Below are 23,884 nucleotides of genomic sequence, written 5' to 3'. Positions count from 1 at the left end.
CTGAATGAAAATGGTTTAATTAGAAAAAATTGTAGGGAAAAAAAAATTAAAGACAAGGAAAAGTTCAAAGGATAATTTCAGAAGAATGAGCCAGAACTGCCACGTTCAAATGCCACTTACCTGAGCACACAGAACAGGTTGATGTTGGCATTATATACGGAGAAGTCCATAAAAATAGCACGTGTTCCACGATCCAGCCATAGGTTTTCTTTCAAGACTTGTAGAGTTTCGGCACTTTCTTCCCGGGTTATTTTGAGGTCTACATAATAGCCTCCTCCACTGTAACTTGTTAATCTGCCCCAGTGGGAAGAGCCATCGAGTTCTTGCTCTGTGTAATATTGCCACCTGTGCCACAAAGGTTATTATGGAGGAAAAAAGAGAGTGAGAATTGGTGAAAGGAAAATGCACAATGTCTTGAATTGGCTCAAGTTGAGCTGCATCCTTCATCCATGATTTCCTGTCCAAGAACAAAAGTATTGTTCAACTGTCTCCTGGACAGAGAGATGATATGATTATAGCCTCAAATCTTCACAGCTTCAACCTCAAACTGTCTACTGTGGACCTCACCACATTCTTAAGAGGTCCATAAGAGCACCATCGTGCCTACTGTCCCTGTCTTACTGTCTCCATTTATCTGTATTTACTTCCTTTGTTCATGTTTATGTTTATACCTATGCCTGCTATCTTCTACATGTTTGACAAACAAATACATAAATAAATAAAGATATCATTTTTGAGGAAATTAACCAGTAATCTATCAGCAGCATTCCCAAAATACTATCTGAAGTACAAGGTTTAACTTTTTTCCCTTGACTATTTATTTTGATGACGTGAATCAGAGGTGGGTTACTCCTGGTTCAGCGAACTGGTAGTAGCAGTGGCGGATGGCTCCGCCCACCCATCCAGATGCTTCTGTGCATACGCAGAAGTGTCGTGCACACATGGGAGTGCACGCAGCAGCGCACCCAAACTAGTAGTAAAAATACTGGCAACCCACCACTGACGTGAATGCTATGAATATTAGGAGAGCTATGAAGAGGAAGGAGTTATGGGAAAAAGTCAGAATCTTGGATCTGGAATCCAACCCCCTTCTCAAGGCAGGAATCTAAATTCACAGATCCTCTTGATTCATTGACAACTCTGCAAGGTAATCCAGACAAGAAACACACCCAGAAGCACTAGCTCTTATTTTATTGTAAGGCTACCTTAACAATATTTTGCAAGTGTGAAAGTACATATTTCCCCCTTGCCTTAACAATGCAAAAAATCAGGGCAGGTCCCTTCTGAGCCTCTTGTCCCATCTGTCGGTGTGTATGAGAGTTCATGACTTGGCAGAAATATGGTAACAAGGTAAGCCAATGAATAGACATGGCAACTGGGTCAGCCAATGAGGGCTGTTTGGAAACTGAGACAGCTAGGAGCCTGGGCGTGGCTTAGCTTAACTTCTGTACTATAGCTCCAAGTCTGTGCTGAGCTCTAAACTACTCTGCTGCTCTGAACTGAAACTGAAACTTCTCTCCTCTGTCTAGGTTTGCTTGTATTTGCTATCACGTTGGAGAAACCTGTTTGGGTATTGTATACTTATTTCATGTGCTATATTATATATAAACAGAAGTTAATGAATTCTGCTGAATCAGTTACCTGTGTGTGCTTTCTGGATGTGATTGCTGCTGCAAACTCTGACACCATCTATTATCCAGCTGTGGGCTGTATGTACTCTGTCTTATCTGACCATCTCTTGGCAATATCTCTGCTCCCTATATCCCAAGTCTTTCCCACTTACCATTATATATTTTTCCCAGTGAGGATTTTTAACAACATTCTCTTAAAGAAATATTTGATTGATAGTTTTGCAGATTGCATAGCATATATGAAGCCAGCATGTTATATTTGTGTCACCGGGGTGAAAAGAAGAAAAGAGCAAGTGCTTTTTCTACATGCCCATGAGCTCTATGGTTTATTTTAAATTTTGTTTCAATGGAATGTAGAATAATGATTTTGAGTTTTTAAATGTTCTAATTAGTGGTGGGATTCAAACATTTTTTTATTACTGGTTCTGTGGGCGTTGTTTGGTGGGTATGGCATGGCTTGGTGGGCATGGCAGGGGAAGGATACTGTATAATCTCCATTCCCTCCCTACTCCAGGGGAAGGATACTGCAAAATCCCCATTTCCTCCCGAAATGGGACTTGGGAGGCAGATAATAGATGGGAGCAGGGCCAGTCAGAGGTGGTATTTACCGGTTCTCCAAACTACTCAAAATTTCCGCTACTAGTTCTCCAGAACTCGTCAGAACCTGCTGAATACCACTTTCAATTCTAATGAAATATTTTGAGCAGGGTTCTTTCTCACAAGCTCAGAAAACAGAAAACATTTCTCACTTCTGACAGTCCTATTAATTTAATATTGCCTTACTTATTGTTATATCTAACAGAGGTTTTCCATTCTGATGGATTTTATGTTTTCTGCAATTTTATGATTTTGTTATCGGTGTTTTGAAAGCTTCCAAGCTCATGATACATGATTTTAAAATAAATGAGACAAAAAGATGAGATATTGTGCCTCTGAATCTATACAATAAATTGACTGCAATCTTATTTTCTGAAATTGATGTGTACTTCAGAGCTGTCATTTATGAAATTCAAAAAGGTTATCCTCTACTTACGCTGTCCCATTCAAAAGTCCAAAGGGTGATGTGTTCTCTTTCTCTTCACTGTATACATCATAACAACCAGCAATATCTTCTTTGAAATCATCATGTACCACGCATGAGTTGTTCTGGACCTTGAGTTGGCGTAGCCGTGGGACGCCAAGCAGTAAGTTCTCATAATAGATATAAGATTGTGCATTGTGGCCCAAAGATTTATTGTTATACCACTTAGTCCAATATAAACTATCCAAGAAAGGTCCTTGTGTATACTACGGAGATAAAGAACAAGAGGAATGTTATCTGAAACAGCCACATGACACAGAATGACATTAATGTAATTCGCTTTTTGTGTATGTCAAAATGGAAGAAGTCGTATTAATGCAAGAATGAGCAATTGTGGCTAGTTCTTAGATTTTTTTTTTACAGCTAGCTGAAGTCCTTTCTAGGGGTTACAGGAGAGATTTATGGTGTTTTCAGTTTCAAAAGTTCAGTTCAAAAGTTCAGGAAATGGTCCTGACAACTTTGCCGTTTATGATCCAAGGAGCTTCTGAGATAGCCAAAAAGGTTTGCAATCTCCAATTACTGAATCAGTATGATTGAATTTCAATTGCATAGGAATAGAGTTCTTATTTGTAAATTGGAATTGTTTAGTGCTCTTTCTTTGCATAATAGTATAGAGGAAGAAGTATATATGATATCTATCTATCTATCTATCTATCTATCTATCTATCTATCTATCTATCTATCTATCTATCATCTATCATCTATCTGTGTGTGTGTGTGTGTGTGTGTGTGTGTGTGTGTGTATGTTCCAGCATAACTCTGGAACATCTCGAACAATTTCAACCAAACTTGGTACACAGATGACTTAGTCTCCAGAAAAAAATACTGTGGGGGTAAGACACCGCCAACATCCCTCGGGTGTGTGTGTGTTCTGTTAAGATGCAGCCTGTTGTGCCTAAAATGGCTTCTACTGTACTGCTGTAAAATGGCTTCTACTGTACAGCACAGTGGAGTTGCCATGGTAACAGCTTCACAGTATTCCACAAAGGTGCTCCTTCTGGTAAGGGGGAAAATCCAACATTAGAAATTACATTTGGTCCGGACACTTTCCCCCTATAAATACATATCAACTCTCTTTCATATATAGTCAGAGGATATTGAAAGCAATATAACTGTTGTCATTAGGGGTGGTTTTTTAAATTTATTTATTAGAATTTGTCAGACATAAATGAGAACAAGAATAAGAGTATAAAAATACAATGATAGGGACAATAGGCACATTAGTGCACTTATGCATGCCCCCTCTACTGACCACTTAAGTATCAAAGTAAGGTGCACGGAAGTCAAAAATTGTAACTGAAACGGTGAAAATTTGTAGCTGAGACAACTGAACCAGGTAGGCATTCCAGACTTCGACAACTCTATTACAGAAATTGTATCCTTTACAGTCATTTAATGTTTTTATACTGGGTTTTTTATTGCCCAAAGTCACAGAGAGTGAGTTGGCCATCCATATAAATTTTTTATTAAATAAATAACCAAGCCTCACATGGAGATATGGGTGAACTGATTATAACGTAGTCCTTAGAATATGCAGGTATCACAATAGGATGAACTGTGTACATTTATTTTCATTGCAATCGTGCATAAGCTATCTTGTAATGAAATGTGGTTTCCACGTGTGTACAATTCAATTAGGCAGATTAAAGTCAGTTCAAAAGAATCCTAGCAGTTTTCAGTCACTGAGCCATATTTAAAATGGCTACAAGTCAGCATCCAAAACTTCTTGGCACTCACTCGCCAAAAGTCAGCCATGCTTCCAATGGTCTGGAAGGAGACGCCACTGTCTGAAGGAGTCTGCAGAAAGAGTTCAGACATCACCTTGGTATAGTAATAGGCATTTGAACTCGTCATCCCATAGGTCACTAGAGGAATTTAAGAAAAGAAGGGGGGGGGGGACAGGAAACGTATCGGTAACATCGAAAATTTATTTATAATTAAATGCCTTGAGATATGCAATGCTGATTAGGGATGATCTTGATTTTTACCGGATCTTATTCCATAAAAGCATTAGCTGGCATAGATGTTGTGGCATGTATGTTTAGGTGCACCAGGTATACCTACTCAACATTACTGCCATGTGAACTGCACTTACCCCCAGCAGGCTACTGGGTGAAAATCAAGGTGCTGGTTGCCATCTTTAAAGTTGCATGTGGCATAGGGCCAGGTTATTTGTGAGATCTTATTTCTCTGACAGGGTCTGCCCATCGGATCTGTCAGAGTAGACATGATCCAAGTCCCATCGGTTGAAATAATGTCGTCTAGTGAGTCCCATCGGTTGAAATAATGTCGTTCAGTGGGGAAGCATGCCTTCTCTGTCACGACTCATGCCTTTTGTCTGAAATGGTATAGGGCAGGGATGGCGAACCTTTTCAGCACCAAGTGCCCAAATTGGAATGTGCGTGCATGTCAGAGGTGGGTTGCTATCAGTAGTTGACATTGGGACTGGGTCATCGAACCGGTTGGCCACGCCCCCAAACCAGTTCTGCAGTCGCCCATGCCATTGCCGGCATGTGTTTTACTCATTTTATAATTATTAACAGGCAACTGCGCATGCGCAAGCAACACGTGGCGGGTGCACACGTGACCGTGAAGTGAACCGATAGTAACACTGGCATCAACCCACCCCCTGGTGCATGTGCGTACATATGTGTATACCAGAAACCTGAAGACCAGCTGGCCAGTGTGCATGTGAGTGGCGGCCAGCTGATTTTCCAGTTTCCAGCATGCGCATGCATGCCAGCCAGCTGGTCTTCACACGGGCTGGAGCACCAGAAACCCAAAGACCAGCTGGCTGGTGCACATGCCAGGTTTTTTGGCTGGTTTTGGGGCCATTTTCAGGCTGTTTTTCAGGCCGTTTTCAGGCTATTTGGGGGGGGGCATTTTCTGGTGCTCCGGCACTCGCAAAGAGCAGCTGGCAATAATAAAAATAAATAAAATATTTATTTCTTAGCCGCACCCTCTCCCGAAGGACTCGGGGCGGCGTACAATGAAACATATGAAATAAATATGTGGACAAAACAAACATATAACAGAGACATATACCGAGACACACACAAGGAGGAGGTCGGCTGATAAATAAAAACAATTAAAATACAGTATTTAAAAACCCCTAGATAATTAAATATAATTAAAATACCCAGTTAAAAACCCGTCAGGAGCGATATGGTTAGATCAAAGTTGAGCCAGGCCAGCTGCTTGGAATAGGTGGGTCTTAAGCTTAATACGAAAGGAGCGGAGGTCAGAGGTATTCCTAATATCCGGAGGGAGGTCATTCCACAGGGCTGGGCCCGCCACAGAGAAGGCTCTACTCCTAGGCGCCGCCCCGTGACACTGTCTAGTGGACGGCACCTGGAGGAGGCCCTCTCTGTGCGAGCGAATTGGTCGCAGGGATGTATGGGGCATGTGCCCACAGAGAGGGCTCTACATGCCTCCTCTGGCACACGTGTCATAGGTTCGCTATCACAGGTATAGGGTCTCCTGTTTAGGCGGGGAGAGGGGCTGAGATTGGAGGACAGTCAGAATCCATTCAAATCCAGTTATTCTATTACTCTTTCTATGATTACATGTATCAGTGGTGGTATTCAGCCACTTGTACCACTTCAGGACAACCGGTTGTGAATTTTCTGAGCAGTTTGGTGAACTGGTGGTTGGAAGAAATCATTAGGGCAGAGAAACGATTGTTAAATTATTTGAATCTACTGGTGGCTCACTCAGGGACTCAATGCGCATGTGCACGGACTTTGTGCGTGTGCATGCACAGTACAAAAAATGTTTCTGCGCATGCACAGAGGCAAAAAACAAGATGGTGGTGCCGTAGAGAGAACCAATTCGGGGGCGTGGCAGGTCAAGTTACTACCTACTTGGCCAAACCAGTCCAAATCGGTAGGAACCCACCTCTGACGCCCACCCCAGCCCCGAAGTCAAACACAACCCTGATGTGGCCCTCAATGAAATCGAGTTTGACACCACTGGACTAGAAGACTTCCAAGGTCCCTTCCAGCCTCATTATTCTATGTTATATCCATGTGGAAAACCCTCACCCCAGCTATGAACAATCCCAATCCTGCTGGCCTTCCAGAAAGTTGTGAGGTTCTGGCTTTTTCCTCAGGCATGGGGCAGGATTTTGATAAAACTCTAGCATAAATGTGGATGTGTTTGATGTGAGAGTTTTAATTTTCTGTGATTGCAAATTGAATTAAAAAAAAAACTTTGTTCAGTGCCCAGAATTCCATGGATAGATGTGCAGCTATACAAATGTATTAAATTAATGTATGAATGTTGAATTTATGAATATAGAATTATGCAAATTATATTATATTCCAAGCAGAGGTGGGTTCCTACCGGCTTGGACCAGTTCGGCCGAACCGGTAGTAACTTAGCGGTCTGGATAGCTGGAACCGGCAGTGACCCAGGCCTGCCATGCCCTTGAACCGGTTCTTGTTTTTGCCTTCTGCGCATGCACAGAGAAGTTTTTGTTGTACTGCGCATGCGCGTGCAGTACACATCAATCGCGCGTGGGCACGTGACGCGTCCCTGAGTGAACCAGCAGTAGCGGCAGCCGGAACCCAAGAGAAATACCTGTAGCTCAGGGTTGTATTGCGGAGTCCCTTTGTACTCTCTAAGCTTGATTTTTTTGCTTGGAGATCATTACCCAAGTATGTAACATAGTTGGGTAATCATCAGTGTTAGTAAGTGGGGTTTGCTCCCTGTTCATATACAGTAGCTTGCTTTGCCAGGTCTGTGCCCCAAACACAACTGTAGAACTGTGCCAGTGTGGACTTCCTGGATTTGAGTCTTCCTGCCGATAAATGAGGACATGCATTGGTAGGAGTGAAGCCACACATCAATCAAATTGACAGCCCTGCCCTTTAATAACCTACATCTCCCCTTTCTTTTTAGAAGGTAGATCTGGTGACCAAGCAATTGTACTGCCTAATGGCTGAGTCCACTTTTCTCATTCAAATCTATACGTAGCGCTATATAAACTTTCAGATTTGAAAACCAAAAGCAGCACACAGGGCTCAAAAATAAACCCCTTAATTGCAACTCCTTAAAGCAGATGGAATTTTCAGGAGATTCTACAACGTCTTTGGCATCAGAAAATGGTAACCATGAGAAAATGTGCAGCAGATGCTTATTCACCCAAAAGTTCTTTTGCCTTTGGAATCCAAAATGCTGCACAGCTTACAGACCACATCTTTCTATTTGTTGCAAAAATCAGGAACTGAAACTTGAAGAAATCAGGGTGGTTTTTTTTTTACAGACTATAAGTACCCGCAAGTTTAAACTAAAAGGAAATAAACCAGTGAGGCAAACCAATCAATACTCATTTCCCTTGGCCCAGCTGTGCTATGTTGATAGAGAAGAAAAAATATGGTCAGTGATGCACACACTATATATAAATTTGCTATATTTTTCACCTGGCTTTGCAACTCTGTATGACTGAAACTGGATTTTGGGAAAGCTGCTGATAATAGAAATGGAAGTGTGAACACAACACAGCCATGGCAAGCAAAAGCAAATATATATATATATATATATATATTGGACAAAAATACACACATGGTTGGAAAAAAATGGTAAAGCAATATATTGATTGAAAACCAGAAATATTTTTGATGGGCATTTTACCGGATAAGTATAACAAGGGGAATACATATTTGATTTTACATGTATTGACTGCAGCAAGAATTGTATTTGCACAACAATGGAAAAGTGAAGAGATCCCTACAGATGAAAATGTGATTAGCAATAGCAATAGCACTTAGACTTACATACCCCTTTACAGTGCTGTACAGCCATCTCTAAGCGCTTTACAGAGTCAGCACACTTCCCCCACCAATTTGGGTCCTCATTTTACCCACCTCGGAAGGATGGAAGGTTGAGTCAACCTTGATTAACTCTTATAATTAAGGAAAAGACAGAAACTGAATACTTTTTTCACTTGGGACTTATTTTATCATTGGTTAGCTGACAAAAACAGAAGTTAGAAACATGGAAATATAAGAAAAGGACCAATGAAAAAAAGGGAGAGTTATTAAAATGGATAATCAAGTATCAGTATTATGATGATGATTACGCTAGAATGAATATCAATATAATGAACATTGTTGTGAACATTTTTATGATTATTTCCTAAAACTATTTATACCCAGAAAACACACTGTCTAACCTAAAATTTTAATCCGTTATAAAATTAAAAACTTTGTGCAAAAAACAAAACAAAACAAAACAGAGCCAAGGCATAAGATTCACTTTGGTTGCCTGGGCAGTAGGAATGCACACACCGTGTACCCATCAGTCATAGTAAGGGCAATGAGAGGGCTATGTTTTTTTCAGTGATATCAGGATTGATGGTTGTGACATCACATTTGCCAGGTGACTCTTGATAGGGTGAAGAAATGTCATTTAGAAATAAATGGTGCAGTAGAACAAAAGGGATAACAATGACTCTTTCAGTAAGTTAATGGCCCACACAAATCTGATTTCTGGAATAAATGTCTCATCCATTCAACGAAAGGGCCATCTTTTGCTTATTCCCCAAGGTGTAATCAGTTGTGATTGGGATCAAACTTATCACACACAGGCATATATACCAAGAGAATCCAGCATTTACTAAGCTAAAATCAATAGCTAAGTTATCAGAAAAACCTGATGAGCCTCTTACTCAAACAAATGTTCAAAGCTCCCGAGTTGCAATGAAAGGAACATCACTTCTACATGAGAAGAATGATTTCAGCTTTCCCCCTGTTGCGCACAGCCGAGCTCCAGTGTTCTAGGCATGAAATACAGCCTTCTGTGCAGAGAGAACACAGGTGCTCGGTTGAGATAATGATGAATTTGCCAAACACAAATAGCCATTGTGTCACCACACAACAAAAATTGGTAAAGAGCTGCATTAAATCTCTCCAGAAAGTACAATAGAAACAAGCCTCTATGTTATCTCCCTTTGCACTCTTCCTGTTCTGAGATTTAAAAGGCAATCTTCAGAGTACTGTGAAAAGTTTAGCCTAGGAGGCAGGAAAGAGAAGTTTGAGGTTCCTAGACAGGTAGATGGGTCCTTCTTTCCATGACACAAGCCATCTACTGATGATGCAAAGGGGCACAACTAGACTTACGGTAGGTCAGCTTCTCCCATGATCTAGGCTAGTGATGGCTGACCTTTTCAGCACCGAGTGCCCAAACTGGAATGTGTGTGCCCGAAAAGCAGCTGGCCAGTGCGTGCATGCCTGTTTTTTGGTAGTTTTTGGCCACTTTTCTGGCTGTTTTTGAGCTGTTTTCAGGCCAATTTTGGGCCTGAAATCAGCCCAAATAACGGCCTGAAAACAGCCCAAAAAAGTCCCGAAGACAGCCCGAAAAATACTCTGTATTTTGGGCGTTTTTCAGGCCATTTTCCAGTGCTGCGGTACCCACAAAGACCATCTGGAAACCAGAAGAGCATGCCCACAGAGAGGGCTCACTATCTCTGGTTCACCATCACGGATCTAGGCCAATTAGAGCCAAAAACTCCACCACTCTCATCTCAAAAAGATCTTGCCATCTGCCACACCATGTTTGTTGCTTCTGCAAAGGGCTGATTACTTATGTACACAAGGTTTTGAACAACACAACTGCCCATGCTTCATTTGGGGGCATCACATATGTAAGAGGGGTCGTTCCCAACTCTAGGAGGCGGTGCTCATCTCCCTTTCAAAGCTGAAGAGCCAGTGCTGTCTGAAGACATCTCCGTGGTCATGTGGTTGGCATGACTAAACACCGAAGGCGCACAGAATGCTGTTACCTTCCCACCAAAGGTGGTTCCTATTTTTCTACTTGCATTTTTACATGCTTTCGAACTGCTAGGTTGGCAGAAGCTGGGGCAAGTAACGGGAGCTTGCTCTGTTACGCGGCACTAGGGATCTGAACCGCTGAACTGCTGACCTTCTGATTGACAAGCTCAGCATCTGAGCCACCACGTCCCTAAAAATAAATACTTAGTACTTATTTAAAAGAATTCAAGTCTCAATGCATTATAACTTTAAGTACTGAAAGAGCAAGAATAGGTGATTGCAGAATCACTAGCTTATATAGCTGGTAACCCATGGAAGACTTTAGGAGAAGTCCCAAAAGACTGAGGAAGAAGAAATGTCATCCTGGTCATCAAAAAGGAGGAGAAACTAGAAACATGTCAGCTTGATATTTAACCTTGGCAAAGCAGACGCACAGCATATCTGGGAGCATTTGGAGAAGAATGAAACAAGCAGCAAAAAGCAGCATAGGGATTGTCACAAGCAAATAATAATTCTTAACCATATCTCCTCTTTCAATAGAGTTATTGGAGTTTAGTAGATTGGGAAACGCTGGGGAGATATTGTGCCTGGGCCTCATCAAAAATTTTGACAGTGCCTCAGAATATCCTCATCAATAATATGGTGAAATATGGGCTAGTGCAGGGTTGTCAAACTCGATTTCATTGAGGGCTGCATCAGGGTTGTGTTTGACCTCCAGGAGCTGGGGTGGGCATGGCCAGCGCAGCAGCACTCATGTCTGGAGCGCCTGTGGTGGCCCGAGCATTCTGCCAGCGGAAAAGGAGTGGCCCTCCCCAGCTCAGCTTTTGCTGGCAGAGCACCAATCCTTTGCTGTTTCCAGGGTGGCCCCACAGGGTCACTTTGAGTTTTTTTTACAGTATCCTTCCCCAGGAGTGGGGTGGAAATGGAGATTTTACAGTATTCTTCCCCAGGAGTGGGGAGGGAATGGAGATTTACAGTATCCTTTCCCCAAGAATGGGCATTTTGCAGCAAGCTTCCCCTGCCACACCCACCAAGCCACGCCACACCCCCAGAACCAGTAGTAAAAACATTTTAATTCCGCCACTGATTGTGAGTTTTCCTTTACCATCCCTCTGGCTGTCATCTTTAATGTGTTATCACCTCCAATGTCCTACAATCAGGGAAATCACAGGTTGTGTTCACACAACATGCATTGTCAGGTCATTTACAAATCTGGTAGATTCATTTGACAACATGCTAAGTTGGGTTAGTTTTAACCTTATTTCCATGTAGTTTTCTTAGCACCATTAAGGAAGTGGTTTACCAATGGACCTTTTGGGGGATGTAAAGTGCTGAGAAAAATTATAAATTTGCAGTTTCCGTTAGCTATGATGCCAGTAAGCAGTAAAATATGAAATATTTTTTTTTATTTTTTTAAAAAAATGACCCCATGTGAGCTCAGAAAGAGACTAAAGTAAAGGATTTCAAAAAGCATAATCAGGAGAATAACAGAAAGTATGAACCACTGGTATCAAGACTCAAGCGCAGCATCCACACTACTCACACAAACAGATGTCCACTAAGAATACAATATAGACCAGAAGTTCGCGCAGTGTAGTCTTCACATAAAGCTCTCGGTTCTCACTGGTATTTTCTGTCAAGGTTGTGCCCCAAAGCCCTGTAAAAAAAAAGAAGGGAAAAATGAGCATTATGTGGATTTATTCCAACCTCAGTTGCTCCAGCATATCAGCGTGTTCCTCATGAATTGAATGTGTTTGCCTTACAGAAAATGGAGCTGTAGCTGAGAAATTTGAATCCTACGGCTTAGCTTGTAGGGATGTTGGAATTCTTAGCATGTTATGATTTTTCATACTTTAGAATATATTTTTTGAGAAGTTCCCCCCCCCCCCATAACCACTTACACCATTGATCTTACAGTGTGTCATCTGGGTACAATCTTTGTGTCATCATATTTAACAGTTACATCATTTTTAATCTATTTTTAACTTACCTTTACCTTTATATTTCAATTGCCTTTTAATTCAACTCCTCCCCTATCATTCTGCGTTTTTTTCCCAAATTATTCAATTTCTGTTTCTTTTGATCTATATTTGTTTTCTATCCAGTGATAAAAACATCCCCATATCTTATAATACTCTGATTATTCCTTCTCTTTAATTGCCAACGTTAATGTGTTCATTTCTGCACAGTCTAATATTTTTTTAATTACCTTTCCCTCTGAGGGAATTTTTTCCATTTTCCAATTTTGTGCAAATACAATTCTGGCTGCAGTTATTACATGAATAATTAAATATACATTTTCTTTACTATATTTCTCTGGAAAAATACCCAACAAAAACAGTTTTGGCTTTAAATCAATATGCGGCTATATCATCCTTTCCAACCACATACGAATTTTTTCCTAATATTTTTTTGCCTCTGCACATGTCCACCACATATGATAATATCATCCCAGCATCTGGTGACACTTCCAACACTTGGTTGATTTATCTTTAAACATTTTTGCCAATCTTTCTGGTGATATATGCCATCTACAAAACATTTTATACAAATTCTCTTTATATGCTGTTGCCATTGTTAATTTATAATTCCTTTCCCATAATTGCTGCCACTTCTCAAGTTCTATTGTAGATCCAAATTTTTTTAGCCATGCTATCATTGTTTCTTCTACTTCTTCTTCTTTTAACTTAACACAAAGTAAATAATTATATAATTTTTTTAATCATTTGCTCTTCTGTTCCTGTGAGTGTTTCATCTAATTCTGTCAACTTCAAATAAAAACCATAAAGCTTTGCATCTTTTTTATATCTTGATTTTATTTGCAGCTTTGTATACCAAACCATATCTATCCCTTGTTCTTCTAACTCATTTCCTTTTTAGAATATTTTTTTAAAAAAGAATTTATTTTTTATTTTTAGACAAACGAACACAAACAAACATAAAACATAAAACCATCTTCCAGTTACATTTTTAGAATATTTTTAAGGGGTACATCAACGTTTAAGACTGATATCAAAAAGAAATTCGACTGTATAGTGTTTTAAAAAGTGTACTATGGATTTTGCATTGTAATTCTTCAAAGCAAAATTGTGCTCATAATGTATATGTTTTAGAAATGATATGTTTAAAATTAAATAAAGTTAAATTAATTAAATTACTAGTTAAATAGATAATTAGTAAAAGTATTGTTAAAAATAGTGTTTGAATTATTCTCTCTTCCCAAAGGCACATATACTGGGGAAAATGCAAATGAAAAATTATAAATTATAATTATAAATATTTAATTATTTAATTTTCAAACTGATGCAAAACATGAGATGGATTACCTTGACAACAGGAAAAATCAGCAATTGAGAGATACTGAAATGGTTATGTATTTAATAATTTTCCTCTTGGTCACTTCAAAAATTAGGAGTTGGGTGACAATTCCTAGAATTGCCATCAAGACCTTCAGGAACTGGCCATCTCTCTGGAGTTTAACAATCTTCCTCTGAATGCTATGGATTTTACACTTTCAAAAGTAAACAACTTTCAGCCCATTTGATGAGATATTTTAAAACCGTTGCCAATTATCTCCCTCATTTGCTCAAGATGTATCCTTATTTCTTCCCATTGTGTTTATTTCCATACCTCGACTGCTATTTTTTTATTTATTCTTTTACAATGAAAAGATTCTACATTTAGGCAAGAAAAGCAAAATGCACAGGTTTAGTATAGGTGGTACCTTGCTCAATAGTAGTAACTGTGAGAGGGATCTTGGAGTCCCAGTGGACAACCATTTAAATATGAGCCATCTGTGTTAAGCAGCTGCCCAAAAAGCCAACACAGTTCTAGGCTGCATAAGCAGAGGGATAGAATCAAGATCACGTGAAGAGTTAATACCACTTTATAATGCCTTGGTAAGGCCACACTTGGAATACTGCATTCAGTTTTGGTCGCCATGATGTAAAAAAGATATGGAGACTCTAGAAAGAGTGCAGAGAAGAGCAACAAAGATGATTAGGGGACTGGAGACTAAAACATATGAAGAACGGTTGCAGGAACTGGGTATGTCTAATTTAATGAAAAGAAGAACTAGGGGATGACCTGATAGCAGTGTTCCAATATCTCAGGGGTTGCCACAAAGAAGAGGAAGTCAAGCTATTCTCCAAAGCATCTGAAGGCAGGAGAAGAAGCAATAGGTGGAAACTAATCAAGGAAAAAAGCAACTTAGAACTAAGGAGAAATTTCTTGACAGTTACAACAATTAATCAATGGAACAACTTGCCTCCAGAAGTTGTGAATGCTCCAACACTGGATGTTTTTAAGAAGATGTTGGATAATCATTTTTCTGAAGCGGAGTAAGGCTTCCTGCCTAAGCAGGGGGTTGGACTAGAAGACCTTCAAGGTCCCTTCCAACTCTGTAATTCTATATTCTTGCAAGAATATTAATAACTTTAACTTGGGAGATTGGCAGGAAAAAGGCTGTGAAACTGGGAAATGCATGCCATCTGATTTCAACACCTGATTGTGAACATAGGTTTCAATAATTTAAATATTCAGATACAATGCCACCTCGCCATTTCCCAAGAATTGCTGCTACAATGGATAAATTAGGAATTGGCTCTGGATATTTTCTGCAGTTATGGATGCAGGAGTAAAAACGGGTGAGAGGGCAGGGTGGCTAAGATGCTTAGCTTATCGATCGGAAGCTTATTGGTTGGCAGTTCGGTGGTTTGAATCCCTAATGCCGCATAATGGAGTGAGCTCTCATTACTTGTCCCAGGTTCTGCCAACCTAGCAGTTCGAAAACACGTAAAAATGCAAGTAGAAAAATAGGGACCACCTTTGATGGGAAGGTAACTGCGGTCCGTGCACTTTCAGCATTTAGTCATGCCGGCCACATGACCACGGAGACGTCTTCAGACAGCACTGGCTCTTCGGCTTTGAAACTGAGATGAGCACTGCCCCCTAGAGTTGGGAACAACTAGCACATATGTGCGAGGAGAACCTTTACCTTTACGGGGCAGGGGAAAAGGTATGTAAATGTAACAGAGTCTCAGAAGGACATTTAGGAGAGGAAACATATAAATATTTCAGAGAACCAAACCCTGCTTTACTTGTTTGATCCTTCACCTTTAAGCTTAGGTCCAAATCAATTTCTCCTCTTTCATTTTAGTGATGTAGTGTGAATTTTGAGTTCAAGACAAGCTGGTTCCTTTGAAACGTTCTTCATTTCACTTTTCTTGCATTGCTCACTGCTAATGAACACCATTAAGGCTTAATAGCTTGCCTCTCTAATGGCTTGATGTTATTGCTCTTCTCCTCTAAACCTTCATCCCAAGTTGGTGTGAATTCCTACTTGAAAGTGGAGTAAATGTTCTGACATCAATATCCAAAGGGGTTTCTTTTCCTTTCAGGCTTAAAGGACGCTCAGAACCACAGCTCTGTGATAGATGTTCCTCCACACCCTCGATCGAAAGCTCTTGAGATGGAAGAACACAGGCAATTCGTGCCAGGAACAGCTAAAAGCTCTTTGGGGTTCCTGCTCTCGGTTCAAAAAGTTACTCTTTTTTTTTTTTTAAGTGCTAGCACTGATTCCAAACTCAACTTTTAATTGGAAAAGATACACTGGATTATAAAAAGTAGCAATTTGATAAGGCAACTTGTTTGAAAATAATTCTTGATTTTTCCCCACTTTGGTTTTATGCTTCTCTCTGTCCACACACTTTTTGATCTGTATCAGTGGTGGGTTCCTATCGCTTCACCTGAACTGGTAGTGGTTTGGTGGCCTGGGTCGCTGGAATCGGCAGCAACCCAGGCCTGCCACACCCCTGAACTGGTTCTCCGGGCGGCACCATAGGCACCGCCATCTTGTTTTACGCTTCTGCGCATGCGCAGAACAATTTTTATTGCACTGTGCATGCGTGCGCACACAAGGGGGGAGGGAACCCACCCTAGATCAAAAAGTGTGTGGACAGAGAGAAGCTTAAAACGAAAGTGGGGAAAAATCAAGAATTATTATATGAACACAGAATGGAAAGGATGAAAGGGAGTGGAAGTTGCCATTCTTAAAGTTATCAAGGTTGAGAAGCCATATAGGGTTTGCAGCAAGGTGGATAAAAATAGATGATTTGAAAAAAAATCAAAAAGATCTGATTTTTAAATTTAAATAGGATTTTTTTTAAAAATTAAATCGGAATTTTTAAAGTGAAATTTATTTTTAATAAAATGCTTTTAGAGTAAAAAATCTATCTAAAGGTAGTTTTCTATTTAAGGTACATTCATAATTTGGTTTATTCTGCATGAAATGGAGCTTGGTTATGTAGCCTGAGGCTTTATATTCTGCAATATGGGGACTGTCGGTGAGTCAACAGCAGGTCAAAAGGGGAGCTACTGCGGGACAGAGATGACAGCTGCTCTTTAAAAAATATGATTTAAGTTGAGTTGATTTAAATTGACTTTTTACTAGTGATTTAAATCAACTTGATTTAAATCAAATTCACAGAGATTTAATCAAGTGTGTGTGTGAGGGGGGGGGAGAGGGAAGATTCAATGAGGAAATTTAAAAAGTCAAGATAGTGTTTGCCCCTTCCACACATGACCAAGCTCTCCAGTTGCTACAAGCATCGCCCCTGATTTCAACATTTAGATAAGAGAAAATATGTCAATCAAGACATTTTACTAATGATTTAAATCATGATTTAAATCGTGATTTAAATTGACTTAATTTAAATCAGATCCACCCTGGTTTGCAGTCTCAAAATTCAGAAGAGAGAGAGAGGAGGGAGGGAGGGAGGATTCAATGAGGAAATTTAAAAAGTCAAGACAGTGTTTGCCCCTTCCACAGATGACCAAGCTCTCCGATTGCTACAAGCATTGCCCCTGGTTTCAACATTTAGACAAGAGAAAATATATCCAACACAAGGTGCCGTCCTACTACTATTGTAATGATACGTATATGCAAAGGACTTTACAAGAGGGGGACCTGCATACTGGGTGTAAAACTACCTCAGCCCACCAAAAGCGAGAGAGTATGAGAAACATTTCCAAAGAGGGCCCTCCCTAGTTAAAGGGAAAGGAAAGGAGAAATATTTTCAGACTTACCACAAGAGTTTATTAAATAACTTTACAATAAACATAGAGCTAGTACTCCTCATTGTGCTTCTTGTCTGAACTCCCTTGTGTGGGGCTAACAGTTGCAGACTCACGTTCACAAGATATTTCTGCCTGCCAGTATGGCCAACTCCAGAGAGAGACATTCATTCTACAAAAATCTGGTTTTCTCTACTACTTTTTTTCTTGTGGAGATACCGTATTTCCCCAAAAATAAAACCACGTCTTATATTAATTTTTTTCTCCAAAAGATGCATTAGGTCTTATTTTCTGGTTAGGTCTTGTTTTCAGGGAAATACGCTACTAAATGCATCCATCTGGCTAACAATCTTAACTGGGGCTTATTTGGGGCATAGGGCTTATATTGCGAGCATCCTGAAAAATCATGCTAGGACTTATTTTCCAATTGGGTCTCAGCATAATGAAATAATAAGAGAGTGACATTAGAATTCAGAACTGGGTTTTAAATGAACCAGGCAGTCCTACATATATGAGCAAAACTCACAAACTGAGCACTATGAACGTGGCCTTGAGTTTCTGAAAGAATGTCAGGATAGAAACTAATCAACCAACAAATTCCAGACTGCATAGATGTCCAGTTGGCCCTGAGCCATCCAGCATAAAACAATCAGTTTGGACAAGTGATTAAGGAACCAGACTAGAAACCAAGTGTCCCAAATTCTAATCCCAACCTAATCATGAAAGCCAGTTGGGTGACCTTGGGCCAGTCCCTCTCTCTCAGCCCAGCTCACTCACAGAGTTGTTGTGAGAAAAATAGGACGAAGAAAGAGCATAAGATATGTTCGCCACCTTGTGTTGCTTATTAAAAATGGTGGGGTATAAATAAAATCCTAAATAAATACATCAGACAAACTCATGGTTTTACAAATGTTATTTATTAAATTTATATGCTGGCCCTCTCACTTGTCAAGCGACTCATATGGTGAAAAAGATGGGATTTATTGGGAAGGCTCCCTGTCTTTAAGTGAAAGAGATGTAATTCCTGAGGAAACTATATTAGAATCAGGTTTGCCTCAAAACATTGTGGAAAAAGTACCCTGTTTCCCCAAAAAGAAGACCTCCCCAGATAATAAGCCCAATTGGGCTTTTGAGCGCATACGCTAAAATAAGCCCTCCCTGAAAATATTGCAACATAGCAGCAGCCATGAGGTGACCATGCTCGCCGCCTCCTGCACCTCAAAAATAATAAGACCTCCCTGAAAATAAGGCCAAGCTCTTATTTCAGGGGTCAAAAGAAAATACGACCCTGTCTTATTTTTGGGGAAACATGGTAGGATAGGAGAAGAGATAGGGCCTCTAAAATAGCTGAAAAGATATCGCTCAGAAAAAGATCTCCTTTATTCTAGAGCGCAAGACATGGAGAAAAGGGTTCAAGTTACCGGAAAACATCAAGACCCATAACAACCAGAAGAGTGTGGTGGGCTTGAGAAATCAAAGAAATCACCAACAAAGTGGTGGGCTTGAGAAATCTTTCTAACCCTGCTCAATTGTAAGATCTTTGGATGATTTGAAATTTAGACTCTCTGTTCAGAAAGAATAGACAACTATTCTTCATGTCTATAAACTATCGGTCTTCCATCAATTGCTGAAAGCTAATCTAAGTCATCTTTGAAGAAGTGGATTCAGACATATTCCATGACAAGAACCATTTCAGTTCTGAGTTATTCTCATGCAAATTAGAATAGAATAGAATAGAATTCTTTATTTGCCAAGTGTAACTGGACACACAAGGAATTTGTCTGTGGTGCATACTCTCAGTGTACATAAAGAAAAATAAAATATACACTAATCAAGAATCATAAGATATAAACTTAATGATAGTCATAGGTTACTAATAAGCAATCAAATTATACTAGGAAACAAGTAAAACAATATAAAATTTAAAGATACAAGCAACATGGTTATAATCATAAGTGGGAAGAGATAGGTACTAGGAAGGAAGAGAAGAAGAACAGTAATACAGTCTTAGCAGTGGTGGGTTTCAAAATTTTTTAGAACCTCTTCTGTAGGTGTGGCCTGCTTTGTGGGAGTGGCTTGCTGGCCATGTGACCGGGTGGGCGTGGCCAACTTGTAAAATGTGGTGAAACTCACTTAACAACGCTCTTGTTTAGCAACCAAAATGTTGGCTCAGAAACTCTGGCATTTGAAGCACACAAGTCTTAAAGCTGTCAAGTTACAAGACCCTTGCAACCCTTTAGGAAAAAACCCCATGGGTGTTCTAACTTGACAGCTTTAAGCCCTGTGGACTTCAACTCCCAGAATTCCTCCTCTCGCTCTTCATCTTGATGATGTGCAGACGGGGGGAGGGAGCTGGAACCGGTTCTAAACGGCACTGTAGATTTGTGGAACCTCTTCTATAGAAGAGGTTACAACTGGCAGGAACCCACCCCTGAGTCTTAGTAGATAATTTGACAGTGTTGTGGGAATTAGTTGTTTAGCAGATGGCATTCGGGGAAAGACTGTCCTTATGCCTAGTTGTTCTGGTGTGTAGTGTCCCATAGCTTTTGAGGGTAGAAGTTGAAACAATTTATGTCCAGGATGGGAGGGGTCTGTAGATATTTTCACAGCCCTCTTTTTGACTTGTGCAGTATACAGGTCCTCAATGGAAGCAATTGTTTTTTCTGCTGTTCTAAGTATCCATTGAAGTCTGTGTCTGTCTTGTGTGGCTGCAGAGCCAAACCAGACAATTATAGAGGTACAGATGACAGGCTCAATAATTCCTCTGTGGAACAGAATCAGCAGCTCTTTGGGCAGTTTGAGCTTTCCGAGTTGGCGCAGAAAGAACATTCTTTGTTGTGCTTTTTTGACCTAACATCAAAATATGTTAGGTGTCCATTTTAAGTCTTGAGATATGATAGAACCTAGAAACTTGTAGGTATCTACTGTTGATACTGTGCTGTTTAGTATTGTAAGAGGTGGTACTATAGGAGGGTTTCTTCTAGAATCTATCATAATTTCTACGGTTTTGAGTGTATTTCGTTCAAGATTGTTCTGGTTGCACCACAAGTTGTTCAACCTCCCATCTGTATGCAGATTCATTGTTAATTAAGAAATTAACGATACTAGACTCTCAAATGATCTCCGTAGCAATTCTTGCATAACAAAATGTTTTCGCACTCACAATACTGTCAATCATTCATTGCATTTATTATTTCATTTGGCAATATTTAATTGCCCTTAGTTCTGTGACATAGCTCACTCTGTTTATTCTTCACAGAATATTGTAACCTTGGAAGATATCTTCAGTGGCTGCCGTAGAGTTTGGTTTTGACTAACACTTTCATTAAGGACTTTGGAGGAACAGAGGGGGAAGGAATGCTTACTGAATGTATACAGTATACAAAATTGGTGAGTGTAATAAGAATGATTAATACAGAATCTCCCAAACCAGAAACAACATTAAAAAATAAACTTGAGAGTTTAGCACAAAGGCATGAAAATAGCACAATGAAATTTAATTGAAAATTGTGAAATCCTTCAGTTAGGAAAAGCAAAACATTGTAAAATAGTTTACCATAATATTTGTGAAAATGTTATTGACGTTACATTAAAAAAATAGGCATTTTTTAAAATGTAAACAACCAGATATATGTTTTTCAAACTAAATATAAGTATATTGATATACTTAAACTACAAAAATCAATTTTTGGTCACATCAATCTAGTATAATTTCTAAATAGTTCTATTCTAAAAACATTCTAAAAAAGTTCCCTCTAAAAAAGAGGGCTGTGATAATATTGGAAGGATATTTTGAGATAGTCTACCAACCACAAATATTTGCATTCTGGACATAAATTGTTTCAATTCCTACCCTCAAAACGATGCTATAGAGCACTGCACACCAGAACAACTAGACACAAGGACAGTTTCCCCCTGAACAGCATCACTCTGCTAAACCAATCATTCCCTCAACACTATCAAACTATTCACTAAGTCAACATTATTATTAATCTTCTCATCGTTCCTATCTTCCATCTCCTCCCACTTATGACTGTATGACTGTAACTTTGTTGTTTGTATCCTTACAATTTATATTGATTGTTTCCTGGTATGATTTGATTGCTTATTTGTACCCTATGACTATCATTAAGTGTTGTACCTTATGATTCAACACGAATGTATCTTGTCTTTTTATGTACACCGAGAGCTTATGCACCAAAGACAAATTCCTTGTGTGTCTCATCACACTTGGCCAATAAAGAATTATCTTCTCTTCTCATCTACATTGGTCAGATTCTACCTTGACTTATAGACTGTTCAAAAAGAATTCTGTGGAAGTGGAATGGGCTTTGAGAAAGGGAATGGAATAGCTCCAGCCTTCCTCAGCTGACTCATCCAGCCGGATGGAAGGAAATATGCCTGGGAGGATATTTTGAGATGGTCTACCAACCACAACGCATCTTGAGCTGGCAGTGATTGCTAACAATGAGCAAAAATAGTGGCACACTTAAGAGCTTTAGAGATTTCAGTGTCTTTATTTCAACCCAAGGATGTCAGCAATATACTATAAAATATGCAAACAAGGCAAGAAGTATAGTTCTTTGAAAAGAAAGCAGGCCAGGGAAAAAAATTACATCATTAAACAGAAAGCAAAGATGCAAATCAGATCATTCGTTCACAGAAACGATGATCTTGGCTCCAAACATGTCAGTTCTAGAAAAGGATTGAAATTCTCCATGGATTTCATAAAAATAAATTCAATCAATCTGACTCCCTTTTCATGTTTTGAAAGCTATCTCTGAACATTCTCCCCCTTGAGTTACAACAACATTGAAAAAGATTGCTTCATTAATTAAGCTCAGTGTCAAGCATGCTTGATAAAATCTGCTCCAATTTTTCTATGCACAATATTCACATTTGCAACTAAGCTAATTGGCAGCTAGGCATGATGCTAACTGGTATTTAGCCACATGCTCCTATCCACCTTTTGAAGCTCAGGCTATCAACGTTGCTACTGATACCCCCAACTAATTCCAAGGTAATGGTCTCACCTTTCCAGCTATAAAAAAGGGGACAGTAACTTCTGTAACCAAGGCTCACCAATAGTTCACATTTTCCTTTCCATCATTGCGGTGATTTTCAAATGTGTAACTAACACATTAGAGGGGTAGTAAAGCAAAGTCTTCTGCACAGTATTCCTTCATTAGTTCCCCGCACAGAAGTTGTATCCTTTTCCCCTGCCTCTTGGTGGAGCTAACACAGATGGCCACCTTCTCTGTATTTAATCCCACCCACCCACCACCCCAGTTACCTCGGATGCATTTGAAGACATAGTAGCAGCATCCTGGGCTTTCCTTCTTCCTTGCTTCCTCGGTAGCTTTCCTATCCTTTAGGTAGGATAAGGAGCCGGTCAATTTTTCAATGTTCTCGTAGGGATTCTCCAAAATGGATTTTGGGTTGTAGATTGCTCTGATTTTCAAGGAGGAGGAGGAAGGGGATCCGTTGTAAACAGGATTGTCCCATGCCTTCTTCCCCAGAGTTTCCAGTTCATGTTCTTCTTGTGCCTGGAAGTGGCTCTCGGCTCTGTTGCTTAGGTGAGAAGTGCTCATGATGCTGAATCAAGCAATGGTTTCTTGTAGGAGGACCCCAAGGTACCAAGCAGTCAGAAGCATTCGTCTGCTTGGGACTTTTGCTCCGAGGCCTCTTTTATATTCAGCCACTGGGTGACAAATACAGAGTGGAGGCCATTGTTGGGAGCAGCTATTAACTTCTATTCTTCAGTGAATCCAGCTACACCCAGGGGTGGATCTCTTCCTCTCTGCAGATAACAGTCATGAAAACCTGCATGGAGAGAGAATCTGGCTGTTAAAATATTGGTTCTTGTGGCTAAATTCTCAGGGAAATTAGAGGCAGGATGTTCATTGGACACTTTGGGCTGAGACAATGCTGAGTGACACCTGGCAGATCCCCAAACATTACAGGCGCTCAGTTTTAAATAGAGCTGCATCAAGAGAGCATTTGGGATCCATAAATCAAACTTTACACTTGCTTCTTGCAACTAGACTTAGCTGGGCTCTTAAGACTCTCTAGATCTAAAATAGCCATTTTTTTCTCTATGAAACGACAGCATTTGCAAATTCAAGTAATTTCCTAGTCAAGGTTTTTATTATCGCAGTCATGGTGATTATTCAAAAGGCAACATACAATCCAATATCAAAGCAAAATGATTGCTGGGGGTGGGGTGGGGGATTTTGTGCTTGCCGCTATGCAAAGAGTATAGTTGAATTGATCAACCCTGCCTCTCCATCTATCTGAAAATTCTACATGGTGTTTAAAAAGCTCGA

General features: G+C 39.9%; 1 protein-coding gene across 1 annotated transcript in view; it reads right to left on the bottom strand.

Annotated features, from left to right (window-relative positions):
- PKD2L1 (polycystin 2 like 1, transient receptor potential cation channel) overlaps positions 1–23,884 on the bottom strand; it is a 77,908-nt gene that overhangs the window by 26,371 nt on the left and 27,653 nt on the right. The window contains exons 2-6 of the mRNA XM_081953761.1: positions 22,852–23,381; positions 12,028–12,141; positions 4,450–4,577; positions 2,665–2,918; positions 121–345 (exon numbers count right to left, since the gene is read on the bottom strand). Coding sequence (XP_081809887.1) covers positions 121–345; positions 2,665–2,918; positions 4,450–4,577; positions 12,028–12,141; positions 22,852–23,149 — 1,019 coding nt within the window. The 5' untranslated portion in view covers positions 23,150–23,381. The remainder of the gene's footprint in view (positions 1–120; positions 346–2,664; positions 2,919–4,449; positions 4,578–12,027; positions 12,142–22,851; positions 23,382–23,884) is intronic.

This window comes from Natrix helvetica, assembly GCF_964273705.1.
Source record: "Natrix helvetica genome assembly, chromosome: 5".
In the NCBI taxonomy this organism is placed as follows: domain Eukaryota; kingdom Metazoa; phylum Chordata; class Lepidosauria; order Squamata; family Natricidae; genus Natrix; species Natrix helvetica.
The sequence above is the reverse complement of the archived record's forward strand: the minus strand, read 5'-3'. Positions and strand labels throughout refer to the sequence as shown.